The 17,434-nt window shown below is 40.7% G+C and overlaps 1 protein-coding gene across 1 annotated transcript in view; it reads right to left on the reverse strand.

The window, feature by feature from the left end:
• Positions 1-17,434, reverse strand: part of LOC107548737 (serine/threonine-protein kinase WNK2-like) — a 54,023-nt gene that overhangs the window by 28,127 nt on the left and 8,462 nt on the right. The window contains exons 3-4 of the mRNA XM_016229538.1: positions 5,586-5,758; positions 4,579-4,825 (exon numbers count right to left, since the gene is read on the reverse strand). Coding sequence (XP_016085024.1) covers positions 4,579-4,825; positions 5,586-5,758 — 420 coding nt within the window. The remainder of the gene's footprint in view (positions 1-4,578; positions 4,826-5,585; positions 5,759-17,434) is intronic.

The following is a 17,434-nucleotide window of genomic DNA, read 5'->3' on the forward strand; positions in this document are numbered from 1 at the left end:
TCTGCCCCTTGTCTTCCAGGCCAGCTCGTACCACCTCTTCTGCCCCTTGTCTTCCAGGCCAGCTCGTACCACCTCTTCTGCCCCTTGTCTTCCAGGCCAGCTCGTACCACCTCTTCTGCCCCTTGTCTTCCAGGCCAGCTCGTACCACCTCTTCTGCCCCTTGTCTTCCAGGCCAGCTCGTACCACCTCTTCTGCCCCTTGTCTTCCAGGCCAGCTCGTACCACCTCTTCTGCCCCTTGGCTGTCTGATGGTCTCCTGAAAACATCGTTCTAAGCTCAGGGCTGCAGAAAGAGTATGGCGAAAATCACAAAATCCTACTGACCTTAATGTGTATCAGTCACTCCTCTCTTCATTCTCTGCTAATGCCTCCACTGCTAAAAGGACATACTATCGTAACAAAATTAACAATTCGCCTAACTCTTGCATGCTCTTTAAAACATTTTCCTCCCTCCTTTGTCCTCCTCCTCCCCCTCCTTCATCAACTCTAACAGCTGACGACTTTGCCACTTTCTTCATTAATAAAATTAAAACCATCAGTGCACAATTTTCCACACCACAAACTGTCAAACACATCTTACCAGCAAACATATACTCGTTTTCATCCTTCTCTTCACTCTCTGAGGCAGAAGTCTCCAAACTCATCCTTTCCAATCATCCTATCCGCTTGATCCTATTCCATCTCATCTCCTTCAAGCCATTTCTCCTGCAGTTGTACCTGCACTCACTCACATCATTAACAGATCCCTTCACACTGGTGTTTTTCCCTCAACATTTAACAGGGCTTAAAGTTCTCCGGCACCGTGCCGGATCTCCGGCGTGTGGCGTTTAGCTGAGTGAAAATAAGATAGTCCTCCTACATTAAAAAAAAACTTGTTGATATCACAAGTTAATGAGTTCGCCTACCAATGTATGAGAGGAACACAGCTTTCACTCTAAACCAAACTAACATTACTAGCCAATCAGACATTTTTGGTCCTATAAACATGAGACGCGCATAATAGTATCCAACTACAGAGTTGCAGCTGATGAGCACGATACATTCTGAAAAAGCTGCGAGGCGCAATGGTCAAAGATTTCCATCTAGAGCCATATTTATATAGAAAAGCTATTTTCTATATAATTAACGGAGCTTTGTAAACAGCTCAGAGTAATCACGTCATCTCCATAAGAACGATATGATTGGCAGAATAAATTTACCTGTAGTTTTGAAAAGGTCCTGTTCACACATGATCTCTTAATGGCAATTTACCAGTGAAGACTGTATATGTGAAAGGGGCTAAACTCTTCCTCTGCATATGCGGTGAGTTTGGGTTGCTTAACGTTCATCTGGGAAAACTGTGCGTTATCTTACTTAATTTGTAACTTAAGTCATTTATAAACCTATGCCAACACAGAATACATCAACATATTTCTAAATATGCGATTTATTTTATTAAAATAAAAGTTTCTCACTTTGCATATGGCCAAATATTGAAATTAAATGGATTTAAACCAGGCCGTTGGTGCCCTCTGCAGGTATTTGTTATACTATATGCATATTACATTATTTATTTAACAGTTACTTTATACTTGATACTTTATTTGAGCCAATATAAGTATATGCATTTTGTCTCATCTCATGAGCTAAGTTTATTGTCACACCCCTAGTGTTGATAAGCGGTGATATAGCTCATAATTTTCCAAGTGTATGATATAGCCTAGCTTTCATTCTTCAGGTCAATCATATACTCGTGAAAAAAAAATCAGTTTGAATTATGAAAGCGATAACTTTGCCATAGTATCCTTTCAAATGTTAAAGTTGCCACAGTCATTGCATTCTTTGCATGTGCTGCACTTTATTCGTACCATATGTTTTATTAGTTTATATATTAGAATTTGAAAGACAATAACAATATTTTTTGATAAGTGATAAGTAAGATCTGATTTTAGTCCTTTAAAACCAAAAGAGTAGTGCTTGAAAAGTCCTTGAAAGTCCTGGAATTTAATTTTGCAGTATCTGTACGAACCTTGTTTAAGTTACCAGTTCTTGGAGCATTTTATTTTGCTGTTGTTAATTGAACTGAACTGTAGTTTTCTGTAGTAAACTGTCTTTGTATATTTCCTATTTTATATTCATTTCCTAGTATTTAATTTACTATTATTTCTTTTGAACAAAACAATTTCAGAAATTTCATGTTTTAAATTGTAGGTCATCTTGTACCTGTCACGAATCCTGTCCATGGACTTCCATCTACTTGCCACCAGAGGTCACCCTTCCATTATATTGATTTTCACATTACACAGACTGTTGCATGTCACTCTGGACTACATTTCCCATCATCCATTGCACTGATTGCACACCGCTGTAACAAATCACTCACACACTATATTACACCCACTCAGATCCTTCTCAAACTGGCGAGTATTGTTTAGCATATATTGCTCACCTAGTGATAGCTACATTACGGAGCCAGTTCCCTGTCAAAATTTATAGTTCTAGTTTCCATAGTCTAGTCATAGTCTTGCCTTGCCTGTTTTCTCGTGTTCTGATTCTTGCCTGTGTATCCTGGATTACCCCTCTCATCTCGCCCTGTTCGGATACTGATTACCCCTCCCCTGGACCAAAGCCTGTGTTTCGGATTAACCCTGTGGATTACCCAGTTTGGACATTGTTTCGCAGGAGATCGACCTCGCCCGTTCACTGGACTACTCTTGTGTCTTGCCCACTATATAACTGAGGGCCATTGTCTGACCCTTGCCTGTTTTGACCACGTCTTTGAAATAAAGCTTTGCAAATGGATCCGCACATCTCTCGTTCCTGTCGCACCGTAACAGTGCCCTGTCAAGGACAAATCTAACCAGCAAAACTTGATATCAAAAGCATCCTAAATGTTACATAAGTTTGCATTAAAGTGAGTAACCTTTCCTGGAATTGCTGTTTCAAATAGCCCACCATAATCTGTAGTCTGAGCCTGTCAATGGCTAATGGCAAGGGCAGATATGTTACTAGTTAGTTTCAAGGAAAATCATTTTCAAATAATGTTCTTTTTTTTTTTGCAAAATAACCCTGTATATGTGTCCGCCCACGCAACCCCCGGAAGAAAGTTCAGGCTCAGGATTTTTTTTTTTGCTTTAACCCCTGATTTAAACAGGTTCGTATAACCCCACTTCTTAAGAAACCCACTCTTAACCCATCTCTTTTAAAGAAATACAGACCAGTTTCCCTTCTTCCTTTCATTGCAAAAACACTTGAACGAGCTGTGTTCAACCAAGTCTCTGCCTTTCTCACACAGAACAACCTCCTGGACAGCAACCAATCTGGCTTCAGAAGTGGACATTCGACCGAGACTGCCTTGCTCTCAGTTGTTGAAGCCCTAAGACTGGCAAGAGCGGCTTCCAAATCTTCTATACTTATTTTGCTGGATCTGTCCACTGCTTTTGACAAGGTTAACCACCAGATCCTCCTGTCAACCCTATTGGCAAAGGGCATCTCAGGTACCACATTCCAGTGGTTTGAGTCTTACCGCTCAGATAGGTCCTTCAAGGTATCTTGGATCTGCTTTTTTGTTTTTTGCATCTGCACTAATATTGGGGGAAATCTGTGAAAGGGGTTTGAATGTGGTAAAATGAGCATTGGTATCTGAAAGCAAAGTCAAATGAACCAGAATAATTAATAAAGGAACACTGTACACTACTAGTCAAAAGTTTTTGAACTGTAAGATTTTTTATATTTTTTAAAGAAGCCTGCATTTATTTGATCCAAAGCACAGCACAGACAGTAACATTTTGAAATATTTTTTTACCATTTAAAATAACTGTTTTCTATTTGAATATATTTTAAAATGTAGTTTATTCCTGTGATTTCAAAGCTGAATTTTCAGCGTCATTACTCCATTCACGTGATTCTTCAGAAATCATTCTAATACTCTGATTTGCTTCTCAAAAATATGTATTATTATTATTATTATTATTATTATTATTATTATGTTGAAAACAACTAAATATATATTTTTCAAGTTTCTTTGATGAATAGAAGTCAGAAGAATAGCATTTACCTGAAATGGAAATCTTTTGTAACATTATAAATGTCGTTATCATCACTTTTGATCAATTTAAAGCATACTTCCTAAATAAAAGTATTCACTTCTATAACCCCCCCAAAAAAAAGCTGGTATAGTGAATGGAATAGTGTATAATGTTACAAAAGCTTTTTATTTCAGATAAATGCTGATTTTTGGATCTTTCTATTCATCAAAGAATCCTGAAAATTTTTTACTCAACTGCTTTAAATATCGATAATAATAATACTAATAATCAAAGATGTTTCTTGAGCAGCAAATCAGCATATTAGAATGATTTCTGAAGATCATGTGACACTGAAGACTGGAGGAATGATGCTGAAAATACAGCAGATTTAACAGATTTTCACATAGAAAAGGGTTATATTAAATAGTAAAAATGTTTCACAATGTTACTGCTTTTGCAGTATTTTGGATCAAATAAATGCAGGCTTGGTGAGCAGAAGAGACTTCTTTAAAAAACATAAAAAATCTTACTGTTGAAAAACGTTATGTGTAGTGTATGTTAATCCAGAAAAACTGGATATGAGTGGACTGCTGTCTCACCGATCACACTCTTGGCGAAGGAGGCTCTTTTGAGGGTGGCCAGACCCAGGTCTCCGATCTTCACGCTGCCCGTGGGCCCCGTGATGAAGATGTTGTCACACTTCAGGTCCCGGTGGATGATGGGAGGAGTGCGTGTGTGAAGGAAGTGCAGGCCTTTGAGGATCTGACGACACCAGCTGCGCAACACTTTGGGTTTCATCACCTTGAAGCGCTTCAGATACCTGGAGAAAACAAAACACATTACTGCTATTTTGCATAAACCTCAACTGCAAACACTTCATGTGTGTGTAACAGTGGCGACTCCAGAACTCTCCCTCTCAAAGAAGCGGTCACATGACTTTATATGAAGTGTCCTTAACTACATGGCAGGTCATTCCTCATTCCTCAACAAGATCAGGATCTTATTGCCCTGAAATGCTGAACAATATATTTTAAAGCTGTCTGTCATCAACAACCTCATCTGAATTCAACATTGTTACAAGGTAAAAAAATAATAATAATAATAATAATTTGAAAAATTTTACAGCATTTAAAAATCAATTTTCAATTTGATTTTGATTGATTTCTATTTTCTCTTTTTCTTCCACAATAAGTATATAAGTAATAATTCCCTGTAATGTATTCTTTCAGCTATTAAATTTAATTTAACAATTAAAATAAAGGTTTTTAGTGTGTCCCTCAAGTTACTACTCACTGTGTTATTTTGACCACTGTACCTTTAAATGGATGCTCATAAATCACAAATCATTAAATGATAAAGTTGGCATCACTTCCTTGGAGAGAAACAACTTGTAAGTTGTGAGTTGAGTGAGGCTTGACCATTTTTAAGCTTCTATTTCACAGTTTTTATTTCATAAAAGCCTGAACTTTTGCCTATCATGATTTCATAAAAAGCACCAAACTTTGAACTGCTGCTTTCCTGCCACACTGGACTGCAGCTCAGACTGTGACTCTATTGAGGTCCGTGAGAGCGCTCCTCACGTTTTGAGCGTGCCTGACGTCATGAGCTCTGTGACCAGCACGATGCACTTCTTCCCCTTCAGCGGAGACTCCCAGAAATCATAGAATCGCACGATGTTTGGGTGCTGGAGACCCTTCAACATCTCAGCCTCCTCTTTAAAGCGCTGCCTCTCCACCTTTGTCAGCTTGCGGTCCTGAAACACACAACCAATGAAAACAATTCATCTGACACTCTGAGGAATGAGACCCGGATACATGAACTCAAATCTAACCACTGGAAAATACTTTCTTCAGGATCACTATAAGCTTGATATTAATCACCGCGAATAAATCAGCTCGGTGAGGAACAGACAGAAAGACCTCATGAGAAATTGAATTCAGAAATATCTTCTATATTGAGTCTCTCTTTTCTTCAAGCGAGAGAGAGACATACCTCCCCCATTCTGCAGTGAGATATGTGACCCAAGCACAGAAGCAGTCATAAGCAGCACAGGTATATTTGTAGCAATAGCCAAAAATACATTGTATGGGTCAAAATTATACATTTTTCTTTTATGCCAAAAATCATTAGGATATTAAGTAAAGATCATGTTCAATGAAGATATTTAGTAAATTTCCTACCGTAAATATATCAGAACTTAATTTTTGATTAGTAATATGCATTGCTAAGAACTTCATTTGGACAACTTTAAAGATGATTTTCTCAATATTTAGATTTTTTTGTACCCTCAGATTCCAGATTTTCAAATAGTTGTATCTCGGCCAAATATTGTCCTATCCTAACAAACTATACATCAATGCAAAGCTTATTTATTCAGCTCAATTTCAGAAAATTGACACTTATGACTGGTTTTGTGCTCCAGGGTCACATATAATCATACAGTGACTCTCAATTGCTCAGCATTTATACTCAGCTTCACTCACAAATGTGTCTCATTACAGAAGTCAATATGTTGTGAGCACCGAGTATATCTTAAAGCATAAGTGCCATTTTTAGGCCTGATGCATGTGCACAAGGAAATCTACTTGTGCACAGTGAGTGCCACGAATCCGGTCTATAAACTTCCGTTCTCTCACCACCAGAGGTTACCCGCTCGCCACATGGACTCTCCCACTACACAGACTGTCAAATAGTTGTATCTCGGCCAAATATTGTCCTATCCTAACAAACTATACATCAATGCAAAGCTTATTTATTCAGCTCAATTTCAGAAAATTGACACTTATGACTGGTTTTGTGCTCCAGGGTCACATATAATCATACAGTGACTCTCAATTGCTCAGCATTTATACTCAGCTTCACTCACAAATGTGTCTCATTACAGAAGTCAATATGTTGTGAACACCGAGTATATCTTAAAGCATAAGTGCCATTTTTAGGCCTGATGCATGTGCACAAGGAAATCTACTTGTGCACAGTGAGTGTCACGAATCCGGTCTATAAACTTCCGTTCTCTCACCACCAGAGGTTACCCGCTCGCCACATGGACTCGGTTAATACACAGACTGTTACACATCACCCTGGACTACATTTCCCATGCTTCATTGCACTAATCACAAGCTCACCTGAAACCAATCACACACAGCTGCTACCAATAACACACACTATATAAATCAGTCTCACACCACCATTCAACGCTGAGTATTGTTTAGCGTTTATCACTTTGATAGCTGATAGCTACTTTACGGAGCCTGCCCTAGTTTTCATAATCTAGTCATAGTCTTGCCTTGCCTGTTTTCCTGATTCCTGATTCTTGCCACGTGTCTTGGTTTAACCCTTTGCTTGCTGTTTCAGACTGTGTTTGCTCCTCGCCTGGCCTTATGCTCACGTTTACGGATTACCCCTCTTGTCAAGCCCTCTGGATTACCCTGTTTGGACATTGTTCGCCGGAGCTCAACCACGCCCGTTCACTGGACTACTCTTGTGCCTTGCACTCAATATACCTGTTTGCCATTATCTGATCCTTGCTTGTTTTGACTTTGTTCTAGAATAAAAGCTTGCACATGGATCCGCACGCCTCTTGTCTCGTCAGCCCCGTAACAGAATACTCGGCCACACAAGGATCCAGCGGCTTTTCAAGTGGACACTGGCCAGGTATGGACATTGCAAGACTGTTATTAGCCCTCAAACAGGGCACACGATCACTCGAGGACTATATTCAAGAGTATCTGAACTTTGCTTATTTTTCTGATCTGCCGGACTGTGTACTCATAGACTTCTTTTGTGAGGGCATTAATCAGCCGCTCAAATCACGTTTAATCCGTGAAGGTCCCCGCTCATCTCTCAGTCAGTTTATGGATTATGCTTTGTTGACTGTTGGTTCAATGTTCACTGAGGGTGTCATGGAGGAACGCAACCCCGCACTCACTCGTGTAATGGTGGCCACACTAGAGCACGCTCACAAAATGGCGGACACAACAGCGCCTCTTTATGTCACAGCTGCCGATCCTGAATCAAGTCAAGACACGGCTGATTTTCCTGAGTCAGCTCATGTCACCGTTGATCTTCATGAGTCTAGTCAAGTCACGGCTGATCGTCATGAGTCTCTGATTTTCGTGAGTCAGCGCATGTCACCGCTGATCTTCCTGAGTCAAGTCAAGTCACGGCTGATCTTCCTGAGTCAAGTCAAGTCACGGCTGATCTTCCTGAGTCAAGTCAAGTCACGGCTGATCTTCCTGAGTCAAGTCAAGTCACGGCTGATCTTCCTGAGTCAAGTCAAGTCACGGCTGATCTTCCTGAGTCAAGTCAAGTCACGGCTGATCTTCCTGAGTCAAGTCAAGTCACGGCTGATCTTCCTGAGGCAAGTCAAGTCTCGGCTGTTCGTCCAGAGTCACGTCACGTCTCGGCTGTTCGTCCAGAGTCACGTCACATCACAGCTGATCATCCAGAGTCACGTCACGTCCTGTCTGTTACACCCAGATTATCAAGTTCAGCCCTTCGGTATCCCAGTCTGGTATCCAGTGTGAGGGATGCACCGCTGGTGTCTGCACGCGCTGATCTTCCTGAGTCAAGTCAAGTCACGGCTGATCTTCCTGAGTCAAGTCAAGTCACGGCTGATCTTCCTGAGTCAAGTCAAGTCAAGTCACGGCTGATCTTCCTGAGGCAAGTCAAGTCACGGCTGATCTTCCTGAGGCAAGTCAAGTCTCGGCTGTTCGTCCAGAGTCACGTCACGCCTCGGCTGTTCGTCCAGAGTCACGTCACATCACAGCTGATCATCCAGAGTCACTTCACGTCCTGTCTGTTACACCCAGATTATCAAGTTCAGCCCTTCGGTATCCCAGTCTGGTATCCAGTGTGAGGGATGCACCGCTGGTGTCTGCACGCGCAGCTGGTATCCCCAAACCCACTCACTCTAGCCCTCCTGTTCCTGAACTGATTCCCCTGTCTGAAGCGCTTCCCATGATGGGGATCACTTTTTGGTGTGTTTGGGCTGCATACACTACCACAGAACTTCCAGAGATGGCGGTGCTCGCTCTAGGTCCTCCAGAGGTGGCGGCTGAGGCTGCAGAACCCTCCGTGGTGGCGGTGCTCGCGTTGGCTCCTGGTATGGTGGTGGCGCCCAGCAATGCACTTTCAGTCTGTCCTGTCACGGTCAAAGGGACCGTTGCTGAACTCTGTACCTGTCTTGTTAAGGAGAATGTTAATGAACTCTCCCTGTTTCCTGATGGTATTGCTGTAGAACCTCCAGAGGTGGCGGCATCCACTGCAGAACCTCCAGAGGTGTCAGTAGTATCCACTTGTGAACTCTCTGCCTGTCCTGTCACGGCTATGGAGGCCGTCTGTGAACTCTCTGCCTGTCCTGTCATGGCTATGGAGGCCATCTGCAAACTCTTTGCCTGTCCTGTTCCGGACAAGGAGGCCACCTATGAACTCTCTGCCTATTATGAACCAGCAGAGAAGGCCATCTCTGTACTCTTGTCCTGTTCTGAACCAGCCATGGTGGTTGATTGTGAACGGTCTGTCACAGCCAAAAACTCTGCCTTTAAACCTTTAACCCTACCTGTCACGAGCCCAGAAACTATTAATTCACCCCATGTCCTTCCCGTTAACCCTGTCACTGCCATAAAGATTATTCAGGAACTGTCTGCTTGTTCTGTTTCCCCAAGTGTGTCTAATTCTGAACTATCTGTCTTGCCAGTCTCAGTCAAGGAGTTAAATAATGAATGGTCTGTCCACACAGTGTCAACCCATGAATCTGTTCTTGAATTGTCTGTCCACTAATTTCAAGTAATATGTCTGATTTTGAACCATCTGTCTGTTTAGCCAATCCAGTTCCCATTAATCCTCGTGAGTCAATGTGTCTGATGATGTTCCTGTCTGTCCAGTTTTCACCAATGACCCTGTGTGTGAACTGTCAACTCAACCAGTGTTTGCCAATGATTCCAATGTTGAACTGTCTGCCAGTGAGGTCCCAGTTAACTTATCTGATGTTATGCCAGCTGCCAATTTGGTTTCAGTCAATGAGCCTGTTTATGAACTGTCTGCATGTCCAGGTTCGGTCATTGAGCATGTTTATGATCTGTCTGTCTGTTCAGTTACATTTAATGGACCCAATTACGAACTATCTGCCTTGCCAGTTTCAGTCTATGAGTTTAATTACAAACTGTCTGCCCCTCCGGTTCTTCCTAATGTATCTGATTTTGAACTGTCTGTCCACCCCATTATCTTTAAGGAGACCAAACCCGTTGTGTTGCCTGCCTCGGTCCTTGGGGCCATGAATACTCTGTCTGTGTTGTCTGTCTCTGCTCTTCCTAGGTCTCAGTCTTGACCATGGTCTCCTGATCAGTCTGCTCTGCCGTGATGTCTTCTGCTCCATCCCGGGGGGGCTTCTGCTTCATTTGCTCCGCCCTGGTGGGCTTCTGCTCTGTCTGTTCCGGCCTGGTGGTCTTCTGCTCCGCCATGGTTGGCATCTGCTTCGTCTGCTCCGGCCTGGTGGTCTTCTGCTCTGCCCTGGTTGGCTCCAGTCCCGTCTGCTCCGCCCTGGTGGGCTTCTGTCCAGTCTGCTCCGTCGTGGTGGTCTTGTGGTCTTCTGCTCCTCTGTGGTGGTCTTCTGCTCAGTCTGCTCCGGCCTGGTGGTCTCCTGTCCTGCTCTGGTGGTCTTCTGCTCCGCCATGGAGATCTTTGGACCCATCTGCTCAGCTGTGGTGGTCCTCAGCTCCACCTGCTCTGCCGGCTCCACCCTGGTTCTCTGCTCCGCCCTGGCTTCCTGCTTCGCCGGTTCGGCCTTGGTGCTTTGCTCTGCCAACTCTGCCTCAGTCCCCGGTCTCTTCACTTCCACGTGGACCTAGCCCTCCATCCCTCCCCCTGTTCCGCCTCCGCTCCACCGCCCTCCTGGAAGCCGCTGCTTGGGGTGGACTATGTCACAAATCCGGTCTATAAACTTCCGTTCTCTCACCACCAGAGGTCACCCGCTCGCCACATGGACTCTCACAATTCACAGACTGTTCAACATCACCCTGGACTACATTTCCCATAATCCATTGCACTAATCACAAGCTCACCTGAAACCAATCACACACAGCTACTACCAATAACACACACTATATAAATCAGTCTCACACCACCATTCAATGCCGAGTATTGTTTAGCGTTTATCACTTTGATAGCTACTTTACGGAGCCTGCCCTAGTTTTCACAATCTAGTCATAGTCTTGCCTTGCCTTGCCTGTTTTCCTGGTTCCTGATTCTTGCCACGTATCTTGGTTTAACCCTTTGCTTGCTGTTTCGGACTGTGTTTGCTCCTCGCCTGGCCTTATGCTCACGTTTACGGATTAGCCCTCTTGTCAAGCCCTCTGGATTACGTTTGCTGTCGTCTCACTCAAGCCCATTTAGAATTGCTCTTTTGTCTTGCCTGTGCCATACCCGTTTGCTGTTGTTCGACCTTGCCTGTGTTTTTGACTGTTTATTAATAAAAGCTTGCACATGGATCCGCACGCCTCTCGTCTCGTCAGCCCCATAACAGTGAGAGGCTTTTCTCATGCATTATGCAGCGCTTGCTTCAGTGTCTGTCCTGCATGCTCCACCTCTGCTCCATCTGCATCACCTCACCCTGACAGTGCTGCTCTGCCCATGAATGTTTCAAACACACAGTTTAAACACTTGGAATTAATGTTGATGAAAAAGGCTGCATTTATTTGATCAAAAATACTGTAAATATTATTAGAATTTTTAATTGTTGGACCTACTCTGTCTCAAGTGTTTTAAACTACACTGTATTTACATTAAATGCACTTCTTCTTTCTTTTTACATTGTATTTAAAAATGCATTAATACCCTAATATAAAGTGTGATCATACTGCTTTCTATGTCAGAATATTGTAAAATGATTGCTGTGATGCAGCGCTGAATTTTCAGCATCATTACTCCAGTCTTCAGCGTCACATGATTCTTATATTTTAAATACTTCTCAATAGTACTGTATTTTCCATTAAATGAGTGCAGCCTGAGTGAGCATTAGAGGTATGAAGCTACCTGGTGCAGGTGCGGCATGTGCATTTTTCAGTGTCTACTGCATTTTGATATTTTTTTAAAAACAAAACAAAAACAACTAGCCAAGTAAATTTAGTCCATGATGTGAACATAGCTTGGGTCTCTCTTTATGAAAACACCAGCACATCTGTACACAACATATGACTCAGGGCTAGGGGTTTGTGAGCAAGCACAAATGAATATGCTTTACCCACTGCTTCTCTCATACTCTACACACATCAATGCTGCTGACAAACACAGTTCAAAGAATATGCGGTTTCTTCGGGAAGCTTTATTTATTTGATTTCATTTTAAAGTGGGTGTAGAAGCACAAATAAAAGCATCGGCTAAACCCCACAGTGTCACATCCTGCTGTTCCTCAGTCGAGTGATTCAGTGTTTTCAGACAGACAGGTCCAAAGATGGGCTGTTAAACTCACAGGAATTAATCAATACGCTTCTGTTCCAGCCCTGCACAGCTCTATTAGCGTTTATTGATAGAGCTATAATATGTGCAGACATACTCACAGTTGAGGGCACACAGAGGAAATCTGCGCATGTTTCCAGTCCCCAAACGTTACATCACAAAAACTGCGGCTGCGTGAGTGTGTGTTCACACTTCATGAATAAATAACTGCACTCACACATACAGTAGAGTGAGACGGCCTTTGTTTAGTCAGGACTGACAGAATGACACTCAACTGTAGATTACAGCATAAGCTATGAGAGGCCGTGCATTACACTGATTTTACAACACTTATGGAGTCTGTAGCATCAATATTAGAAAACAATAAAGGGTTGCATTTATGAAAGCAGATTAAACAACAGTACTCTGCCCAGTGCATTGATCAAACCTGAACGCACAATAGAGACCCCACGAAACAGCTTGACAAGCAGTTTCCTTTCTTATTATTTCCAAACAGGAAGTACTGAACTGGGACGCACTGAAGGGCTGTTTAATTTATACACTAAAGTGAATAGGCTTTAGATGGCTGATTTGTCAGTGGCAGATGCTCTTCACCGCCAAACCTGACTTTCTTTTTTTTCTGTGGAACACAAAAGATCAATTTTTTTCCCCAGATTTGAATGTAAGCATGAAATGAATATTCACCCTATGCATTTTTTATTGAGCATATTGTGAACATTTCAACCGTGCATGTTTAATTTTAAATTACTAAATGGTAATGTGACTACTAATGTACAAAACGTGTTTCACACAAATACAGAACACTAAAATAATGCAATAAATATTAATTTAACAACATAAAACCCTAATGTACATAAATGTGAAGGACAAACTAAGAGGAAGCAGTTATTTCAATGAAAAAACAAATGTGAGCTGTGGGATTTACAGATTTCAGTGAAAATAAGACGTGAAATGTAATTATTATAATTTTCTATGATTTACCTAGTACAGCTTTTCACTGTATAAAATATGGAAACTTGCTGTTAAGCAATTAACAGGATTTTTAGGCTTTTATCATTAAAATGGAGTTCATTTTTACAGTGTGCATCACAGGCCAATTTCATAGGGTCTTTAAAAAGTATTCAATAGATATGAGCAGCGTTATTTTTTTATTTTTTTCAATATTCAATATTTCATCATAGCACACTGCAATGCCACCACACTTTTAGTCATCAAAACAACATTCTAACTGTCTCGTCTCGTCAGCCCCATAACAGTGAGAGGCTTTTCTCATGCATTATGCAGCGCTTGCTTCAGTGTCTGTCCTGCATGCTCCACCTCTGCTCCATCTGCATCACCTCACCCTGACAGTGCTGCTCTGCCCATGAATGTTTCAAACACACAGTTTAAACACTTGGAATTAATGTTGATGAAAAAGGCTGCATTTATTTGATCAAAAATACTGTAAATATTATTAGAATTTTTAATTGTTGGACCTACTCTGTCTCAAGTGTTTTAAACTACACTGTATTTACATTAAATGCACTTCTTCTTTCTTTTTACATTGTATTTAAAAATGCATTAATACCCTAATATAAAGTGTGATCATACTGCTTTCTATGTCAGAATATTGTAAAATGATTGCTGTGATGCAGCGCTGAATTTTCAGCATCATTACTCCAGTCTTCAGCGTCACATGATTCTTATATTTTAAATACTTCTCAATAGTACTGTATTTTCCATTAAATGAGTGCAGCCTGAGTGAGCATTAGAGGTATGAAGCTACCTGGTGCAGGTGCGGCATGTGCATTTTTCAGTGTCTACTGCATTTTGATATTTTTTTAAAAACAAAACAAAAACAACTAGCCAAGTAAATTTAGTCCATGATGTGAACATAGCTTGGGTCTCTCTTTATGAAAACACCAGCACATCTGTACACAACATATGACTCAGGGCTAGGGGTTTGTGAGCAAGCACAAATGAATATGCTTTACCCACTGCTTCTCTCATACTCTACACACATCAATGCTGCTGACAAACACAGTTCAAAGAATATGCGGTTTCTTCGGGAAGCTTTATTTATTTGATTTCATTTTAAAGTGGGTGTAGAAGCACAAATAAAAGCATCGGCTAAACCCCACAGTGTCACATCCTGCTTTTCCTCAGTCGAGTGATTCAGTGTTTTCAGACAGACAGGTCCAAAGATGGGCTGTTAAACTCACAGGAATTAATCAATACGCTTCTGTTCCAGCCCTGCACAGCTCTATTAGCGTTTATTGATAGAGCTATAATATGTGCAGACATACTCACAGTTGAGGGCACACAGAGGAAATCTGCGCATGTTTCCAGTCCCCAAACGTTACATCACAAAAACTGCGGCTGCGTGAGTGTGTGTTCACACTTCATGAATAAATAACTGCACTCACACATACAGTAGAGTGAGACGGCCTTTGTTTAGTCAGGACTGACAGAATGACACTCAACTGTAGATTACAGCATAAGCTATGAGAGGCCGTGCATTACACTGATTTTACAACACTTATGGAGTCTGTAGCATCAATATTAGAAAACAATAAAGGGTTGCATTTATGAAAGCAGATTAAACAACAGTACTCTGCCCAGTGCATTGATCAAACCTGAACGCACAATAGAGACCCCACGAAACAGCTTGACAAGCAGTTTCCTTTCTTATTATTTCCAAACAGGAAGTACTGAACTGGGACGCACTGAAGGGCTGTTTAATTTATACACTAAAGTGAATAGGCTTTAGATGGCTGATTTGTCAGTGGCAGATGCTCTTCACCGCCAAACCTGACTTTCTTTTTTTTCTGTGGAACACAAAAGATAAATTTTTTTCCCCAGATTTGAATGTAAGCATGAAATGAATATTCACCCTATGCATTTTTTATTGAGCATATTGTGAACATTTCAACCGTGCATGTTTAATTTTAAATTACTAAATGGTAATGTGACTACTAATGTACAAAACGTGTTTCACACAAATACAGAACACTAAAATAATGCAATAAATATTAATTTAACAACATAAAACCCTAATGTACATAAATGTGAAGGACAAACTAAGAGGAAGCAGTTATTTCAATGAAAAAACAAATGTGAGCTGTGGGATTTACAGATTTCAGTGAAAATAAGACGTGAAATGTAATTATTATAATTTTCTATGATTTACCTAGTACAGCTTTTCACTGTATAAAATATGGAAACTTGCTGTTAAGCAATTAACAGGATTTTTAGGCTTTTATCATTAAAATGGAGTTCATTTTTACAGTGTGCATCACAGGCCAATTTCATAGGGTCTTTAAAAAGTATTCAATAGATATGAGCAGCGTTATTTTTTTATTTTTTTCAATATTCAATATTTCATCATAGCACACTGCAATGCCACACACTTTTAGTCATCAAAAACAACATTCTAACTGATAATGTACAAAATTACAAAACCCTTCTACAACCTTTTAACAATTTCAAACAGCACTTTGAAAAAAAGTTTGTAAACTTTAAACGTGTAAAGATTCGGAGCATCAACAAAAATGCAGAGATGGATAAAGAGATAAATGGTTCAGACAGTGTTGGGAAGGTAACATTGGAAATGTAATAGGTTACAGGTTACAAGTTACCCTATTTAAAATGTAATAAGTATAGTGTAACTATTTCAATTACTTTTGTTAAAGTAATGTAACTGATTATATGCCATTACTTTTTGATTACTTTTCTACATTTAAATTTAGCAGACACTTTTATCCAAAGCAACTAACAATTAAGGACAATAGAAGCAATTAAACCAACTTCCAAAATCCTTCATCTCTTGACCTAAGATTATAATACTTTAATTTTAAAGCACAGTCACCACAAAATCAGACTTAAGCACCTTTTTACTTTGAGATCGCCCTGAGGTTAAATACAGATTTAAAATCATAACAAGATATAGTAAATATTAATACAAGTAGTATTCAGATGTAACCCCTTTGTAATCGTTAACATTTTCATAAGTAACTGTAATTTAATGACACATTTTTTTGCAGTAACTGTAACCGATTACAGTTACATTTACTTTGTAATTAGGTTACGTAACACTGTTACATGTAAGTAGTTACTCCCCAGCACTGAGTTTAGATAATGCACTGTGCAAATGCTGCTGAGTTTCAGTCAATGTCATGAACTCATGGCTTTCAGTGCACTACTGACTACCTCAGCGCTTTTTGACACATTTTTTTGCAGTAACTGTAACCGATTACAGTTACATTTACTTTGTAATTAGGTTACGTAACACTGTTACATGTAAGTAGTTACTCCCCAGCACTGAGTTTAGATAATGCACTGTGCAAATGCTGCTGAGTTTCAGTCAATGTCATGAACTCATGGCTTTCAGTGCACTACTGACTACCTCAGCGCTTTTTGATTGTACTGAGTCTGACCACGGTCCTGACTGACCCACTGACCCGACTCCACACATCAGAACAATCAGCCCAGTGAACGCTGAGGTCAGAGGTCAACGGCATGACCCTGACCTCCACAAGAGTCTCTATGAGTTTCACTGCCACTAGACACTTCCAGAGATATGATGAACCGGACAGTATTGAGCTTCTGTTATCAGCTCACAAATACTGGTGTGACGGAAGATTCTGTCAGTCATATGAATTTCATCAGCTTTGTATTTTAGTGAGCAGCTGTTTGACAGAATGATGATGATGATGATATCAAATCTGCTCCAGGGCCTATTTTAGACACTCCCTGTCATTGTAAATATTCAAACACTATCTAAAAATTAACACTAATTGAGAAAGTTAATCAGCATGCACAAATAACAGATCTCTGATTGAAGCAATAAGCCCGAAGAAGCCATGATTTACAGTGAATTCATAACAGCTAAGGGGCGTTGTTAGGCACGACGCAGAGTGGCATAACTGGAATCGATGTTCTCTGTATGATCCATGGAATCTATAAAGACCAGTCTCATGATAACAGGCAAACTAAT

The sequence above is a fragment of the Sinocyclocheilus grahami genome, unplaced genomic scaffold (assembly GCF_001515645.1).
Source record: "Sinocyclocheilus grahami isolate Dianchi unplaced genomic scaffold, SAMN03320097.WGS_v1.1 scaffold354.1, whole genome shotgun sequence".
Lineage (NCBI taxonomy): Eukaryota > Metazoa > Chordata > Actinopteri > Cypriniformes > Cyprinidae > Sinocyclocheilus > Sinocyclocheilus grahami.